This window comes from Meleagris gallopavo, chromosome 5 (assembly GCF_000146605.3).
Source record: "Meleagris gallopavo isolate NT-WF06-2002-E0010 breed Aviagen turkey brand Nicholas breeding stock chromosome 5, Turkey_5.1, whole genome shotgun sequence".
NCBI lineage: Eukaryota > Metazoa > Chordata > Aves > Galliformes > Phasianidae > Meleagris > Meleagris gallopavo.
Window position 1 is genome coordinate 31,308,319 of NC_015015.2, and position 7,055 is coordinate 31,315,373.

A 7,055-nucleotide genomic window follows, 5' to 3' on the forward strand; every position below is an offset into this window, starting at 1 on the left:
CAGTGCTATAGCAGACAAGGTTCTGCTGGACTGAGAAACTTCTGTTTCCAAACACCTAATGCTGATTAATATTTGTAAAGATATTTAGAGATACAAGTGCTATGGAAGAACAATACTTTTATATAAATAATGGAGAAGTACTTAAAAAATATTTCTTCTTTCAGAAATACCAATTTTGCCGTGGCTTCCAATAATTTTGTGATAGATAGGTGAATTGATGCACATTTTTGTGCATGCATTTGCAAGGGGGAGTGCAATAGAAAGACTGCAAAAAGGATTTGACTTATATCCCGCACTGTAAAATAGACAAACTGTGCTCATCCTTATAGTCAGTTCTGATCAGTACTATTGTCACTACTGCATACATTTAAAATATATCCTTCTGAGGCATTAGGAAATGAAGAAATACAAATTCATAGATATCTGCTAACTATCACCATTTTTAGATAACATTGACTTGCAGGATGGAACTGAGATGGGGATTGGATTCTGTTTAAATGAAATACATTATCTGTTTCCTTCCCTATGAGCCATTCATCTGTCTCCCCAGGAAAGACATCTTAAAGTGCAAATTTTCTCAGTATTACATTCTCCTGTATTAAGTGTATTCTTTTGGAGTAGTAAGAATCATTTAGTGTTGAGGATAATGGTATTTCTCTCTTTAAATAGTCCTTGTTTCATTCCATAGCATGTGGAAAAGTCTCAAAACAGAAGTAGTACATGTTCCATTGCTTGCTCCATTGAAAAATAAATAGACAATACAGCAGAAAGGAGGAAAGGAACTATAGGGAAAAACAGTTCTGCGCTAAAAGGAGATAGGCTGGATAACCTGCCCTGATGCCTGGATGATAATCACACGCTAATTCCTAGAAGTTTATAAGACACACTACAATTTCTCAGGCTGAAAGAAGCGACAGAAGAACCCAAACACAACAATTTTAATGCAGATCTACTGCATAATCATGAACACCCTGTCAGCAACCACTGACTTCTTTATCCCAAACACCCTACTTTCATGCAAAATATCACTTTTTGCTGACTACTTTTTTTAACACATAGACATATAAAACAACAGCTTTGAAAATACAGAATTAAAAGTCCTTTACTAGGCTATGTTAATATTTATTTTTCCATTTATCTCTTATGTAGGAGTAGTTATGGCATTCGAGTATTGCCCTGCCAGTACAGTTTCTCTTCCACTTTTTTCTTTTTCCACTGGCAGAAAAGCAGCATCTTAAAAGTTTTCCTGAAAGTTTTGTTACAGAGAGCATAACACATGGGATTAACAGTGCTGTTCACATAGCATAGCCAATATCCAAGGTGCCACAATGTCAGAGGAATGCAGTCCGAGCAGAATGTGGAGATCAAAACCATTATATTGTAGGGAGTCCATGTGATGATAAAAGCCAAAAGAATGGCACTCAAAGTCTGTGCTGCTTTACGTTCTTTTATAAGAACCATCCTTTTCCTTTTGGTGATTTGGTTATTTATATTTGGATCCATGCTTTTGATGGAAGGATCCTTCGACACAGCAGCAGAACAAGGAGTTATTTTTACCTTACGGCAACCATTGTTGGCTTCCTGAGTGCCATCAGCCTTAACCACCAAGCGGAATTTGTATGCCACACATTTTTTACTTTTTTGGCCGATGGCAGGTGACAAAAAGTATTGCTGGGTCTCAAAATCATTTTCTTCAGGTTGGTCTTTGACAACAATATCCTTACTTTCCCTTTCATTAAACTCTTCTTCCTTACCTTTAGATGGACTCCTGTAAGCTACTTGGAAAACAGGATCAGTGGCAAGTTTGTCCTCTTCTTCTGATGATGCATAGCTGCTGCAGGTGGTCAGTTGGTCAGCCTTAGCCCACTCAGTGCACGTGCTCACTGCCTGGGATGCCTTCACTGTAGCTGATGTACTTCGACTGGATGAAGACCAGGAAGCCTGACATCTCTCCCTTTTGACTAAGTTTTGTTGCTTGCAACTGAAGCAAGACTTCAGGAAAGCTTTTCGAGGCTTTATCGTCTCAAATTCGGCCACAGACTCAGAACCCTGAAGTTCAGCAAGGTCCTTGGTACGTTTCTCAGTCTCTTTGTAGATGCGGCAATATAAAATGGTCATCACTGACACTGGAATGTAAAAAGCAGCAATTGCAGTACCAAAAGTGATAATGGGCTCGTATAAAAACTGTATCTGGCATTCCTCAGGGGGTACTGTTCGTTCACCCACAAAATACTGCCAGCATAATATTACAGGTGCCCATAGAATGAAGGAGATTAGCCAAGCCAGGCCGATCATGATGCCAGCTCTTTTGGGCGTGCGTTTAGCTCTGTATGTCAGAGGCCTTGTGATAGAAAAATATCTGTCAAAGCTGATGACTAGGAGGTTCATGACTGAAGCATTGCTAGCTACGTAATCCAGCGCTAGCCACAGGTCACACGCCAGGCTTCCAAGAGACCAATGGCCTATGAGTATATAAGAGGTATAGAGGTTCATAGAAAATATTCCAATGATGAGGTCTGCACAGGCAAGACTGAGCAAGTAATAGTTGTTAACAGTTTTGAGCTGACTGTTAACCTTGAAGGATATCATTACAAGAACATTTCCCACTATGGTTATTAAGCTTACAATTGCAGTTACAGTGGCAATAGTAATAACTTCCCAGAGGCTATGCCCTTCTAACTGTTTATGGTTGATGGACGAACTATTTATAACAGTAGAATTGCCGAATAGATTTACTTCCATTCTTTTTCTTGATCAATTGTCATCAAAATCTTAGCACTCTTGCATATTGCTTTCTGTATATCTTTTGGAGACAGCTGTAAAGATAAAAGGAAAAAAGAGAAAAAGAAAGCAGCTCATTAAATAGCACAGACTTCCATTAGATATACCTTGAAACACTTGTAAAGCAATCCATCAAATTATTTGTGTTCTCTTTTTGCATTGTCATAACTGTTTCTGTCATTCTGAACATAAATAAAACACATGTGTTCTAGGACAATGTACTCTTGTGACATTTCTAAATGCAATCAAAACAACTATTGTTTCATAAGATGTTCAATCACACAAGCTGTTACATTTTTAATATCTTAAGAGGCACTCTACATATTGTTAAAGACATTAAAGTTTTGCAATGTAATGAGACAGTGAGTCATGGTGTTGTTTCTTACAATGCTGTGTAGAAGAGATGTCAAGATTTCAGAAATGGTCTCTGGAAAATTTGAGGAAGTCACTGTTTCAGAATCCATCAGCAGAAAAGGAACACAAGGGTAATGAAGATGCATAGGGAGATAGTAACCATGCTGGCATGGTGGCACTGGTAAATAATTAGGTGTTAGAAGTGCTCTGCTGGGGAATTTTTAGAGTTAAGCAAATAGGAAAGGACAAAAAAAATGTTTTCAGAAAAATAAAGTTAAGCTGAAAAGACTTTTCCCTATGGGAAGGTCTGAGCAAGATAAGGTATGGAAGTGCTGGAGGGATTAGGTGAGTGAGTAGTAGGGCTGAGGATAGAAATGAGTAAAATGAAAGGGAGTCATCAATGGATAACCTCAGTGACAAATTGCAACAAAAACAATTTAATACTGTAGACTGCATAAGGAGTAGAAGGAAATGAAACCACTGTTATTATATTTATATATCTCTGATGTCCATACCTTCCTACAGTCTCTCTCATATGGTGTAACTTTTCACTGCTGTTTTCTTGTCTCTGAGAATGCATACCTGAATCAGGCAATTAGCTTCTTTCACAGATCTCTGCTGGTTTTTAGTTATTCCATCACATCTGATGATATTAATCACCTGTTTGATGCTTACTCTTTCTAGGCCACATAATTTTGGAATAATCAAGTTGTTAGGTTTTGAAGTCAGAAATAGAGAAGGATGTTTAAATTTATCAGCCATCTAGTCAGTAAAAAAACAGGTAAGAAGATCCTTTTTTTTTTTTTGGTAACTGATATGGGTTCAGCTAAAATTATCATATAGGTCACCAAGTCCAACTTTTAAGTCTTCAGGATTCTCTCTCTACAAAATCTCTATTTTGTAGTCCTTTCTATCCATTCATACCAACCCTCTTTCATCCTAGCTCTTGGAACATTATTTTCTTTGGTCTTTGCAAATGTCTTGCATTAACTGCAAGCTTTCCAGCCTGTACTTTTCACACATTGTCATCTATTTTAGTGCCATGTAGCAGGCTCCTGAATAGATGAATATCAGCTGAATATATAAATGTTTTATAGCCACTTCCTGAATTTTCAGAAAATAATCTCAATATTTTCCACTGTCATTTTACTTTATATTTTATTTTATATTCTATTTTTTCCTTTGCTTTTGTTATCCAGTGCCTTTTAAGTATCCACAAAAGTATACCAGATTTCTTCTTCAAATATTCCATAAAGACTACCTCTTGTGATGAGATTTGATAACAGTAAGCTTGCTGGTATACTGAGACCACTGGCTATGACTCTAACCGAAGTGGTGCTTCTCCATCTGTGTTTGTCTCTCTGTCATCTCTTGTCTTATATTTAGACATCCATAAGTCTGTATCCTGTTTATGCATAATGCATACTGAGCGTAGCTCAACAGGATTTTAGTTCATGTATAGGCCTTGTAACCTAGCAATAACCACAGTAATTATAACATATGCATGTCGACCATCTGTATGCTTAGCTTCTCTGGCCTCATGAGCCAGCCCAGCAGCCAAGAATAACAGAAGTGACACAGCAGTCCCAACAAGCCCTAAGTGAGGGAAGAATTTTCATCCTAGTTCTAGACTCTGCAGAAATCTACAAGAGAAAGGAGATGGAGACCCTTGCTTCTTGCCTTCTTCACAATAGCTCTTATTAGCAGGGCAGCTGACCTCAGACAGCTAAGCTCTAACTTAAGTCAACTGAGCTCCTAGAAAGGGGATGTGCATTCTGCCCGACAACTAACATAACTGAAACACTGCCAGTGCTTGTAGCTGTTTGGCAAGTGAGATTTCAGAAAAGCCTTGAGAAAACCTTAAAAAGCATCAAGTATGAATGTCAATCAGGCACATGAATAATTAATTGGCTGCCTTCTACATTAGAATCATAGAATCATAGAATTATTGAGGTTGGAAAAGATTCCAAGATTGTCCAACCCCAACCTATCTCCACCATGCCCACTAACCATGCCTAACATCTGGGGTTTTGCAGCAGGTCAGGAAGATTACAGGAGGTTGAATTTTCCTTTTTTTTTTTTCCTAGAATATGACACCTTTCTCAGAATAGTGGAGAGTAGAAATTGTAATGCTTTGTCTTTTGCCTTAGGTAGCAAGTGAGCAAGTGTGCTCCCCAGTCCAATCTTTTACCCTCTCTAAACCTGGAAATTAGGAAAGACTTCTGAAGCTTCCCCACGTAGACTGCAGACCATAAAGCAAAAAGAGAAGCAGAACTTGTTGCCCTAACACAACTGCTCTTGGATTGAAATGACTTTGGTAGGGGGAACACAGATGATATGGTATATACATTGTAATTAATGTATAAACAGAAGACAGAAGAGCGTTGTGAGGGTAAGCATCCTCACAAAGAGATCCTTAAATGTATCATTTTGGGGAGCTGCACACTCATCTCTTCACAGTGATCCTCTCTGCTGTTATATGAAAACTTAGCTACTTCTTTTCTTTTTGAAGGCTTTTCACACTTTTCTTTCTATTCTTATTTTTCTTCTTTACACCAATCTTACACCAGCACTCTTATATTCACCTTCTATCTTTTTTGAATACATTTTGCTTTCTCCAGTGCTGTTCTTCATGCTTGGTATGAGTTCCCTATAATCAATGACACAAACTTAGCCATTATCACCAAATAAATCACTCTCACTATCATCACTCCCTAATGGACTGTTTTGCTGATGCCTATGAAAATTGACAGTATCTAAGCAACTCTCATGTAAAGATCTCCTGACATTTTGGCCATTTGGATAGCTTCTCATACTGCACCCTCTTATGCCTCATAGTTCTCTGTTAACACATTATAGTGTTACCTTTTGTTCTCTGTTTTTCTATAACTCGGAGCAACAGTGTCTATGAATGAGACTTCAGTGTGCTATGGTAACATAATTTATGTTAATTGTCTATCACAACAGATTATAATAATAGGAAGATCAAAATTAAATTACAAAATCAAAATGCACATGTACAATACCATGACTTTGCTATCTACCTCAAAATTATTGACGCATGAACTTCACACTTGTGAGTTGTAATGAATTCGCTATTTGTTGCCAAATATTGCTGATTTTTTTTTGAGCTAGCTGTAAGTACTAATTACTGCGAGATGTTAAATCTGTACATATAGTCAGCTCACAGCTATCTGCAGGCAGATTGTTCGTGTCACAGATGAATTGTGCCACAGATGCAGTCACAGCTTGGGTTTGATGGGGTTTATTAGCTCTAGCTCAGTGCTGGGCCTGCCAGGCTGGTGTTCATTGCACATGGAATCGCACAAGTGACGTGCTTGCTGCTGATGCTCCCCACTACAAAATTTATTTGCTTGCATGCAGTACCGAAGCCATGCTAGTTTTACTGGTTTGCAGTGCATTAAGGCCTAGCAGCAGTCTTTGCTATCGGCAGGGGTAGTGCAGAGATATATAACCCATGATTTCACAGTGTGGGTTTTCTGGCAGCACTGTGCTGCGAGGATTACTGGGTTTAAAAACCCCACGAAAACAAGTAGATATTTTAACATGTATTTCCAAATGACAGCTTGCACGGGAAAACTAATGCAGTAAGCGTGAGATGGGGGATCGGTGAACCTCCCTGGGCATGGCACGTGGACTCTAGCTCAGGCACAGCAGAGCAAACAGCCTCGCTCGGAGAGACTAAGCTGTCCCTGCCCGTGTGCTTTGGAAGCACGCAGGAGCGCCTGACAGACTTTACTTTGCACTGGCTTGCCCGCAAGTAGGTGTCCGCCAGACCTCGGTTCCTTTTTTTGGTGCAGAAACTAACCACAGCTTTAACATCGTTTTCTAAACATTATAACACAACGTTTTGGGACAGACCCGGCCGGGCGCACTGACGAGGCTCGCGCGAGCAGCAC

General features: G+C 39.0%; 1 protein-coding gene across 1 annotated transcript; it reads right to left on the bottom strand.

The window, feature by feature from the left end:
- Positions 1-772: 772 nt before the first annotated feature.
- On the bottom strand, positions 773-2,742 carry CHRM5 (cholinergic receptor muscarinic 5). Its single transcript, XM_031553596.1, has one exon. The coding sequence runs from the start codon at positions 2,740-2,742 to the stop codon at positions 1,156-1,158; it is 1,587 nt and encodes a 528-aa protein (XP_031409456.1). The 3' UTR covers positions 773-1,155.
- Between the last annotated feature and the right edge of the window lie 4,313 nt (positions 2,743-7,055).

Bases quoted from the DNA above. Each gene is read 5' to 3' on its own strand.
- CHRM5 (XM_031553596.1), bottom strand. From the start codon at position 2,742: ATGGAAGTAAATCTATTCGGCAATTCTACTGTTATAAATAGTTCGTCC.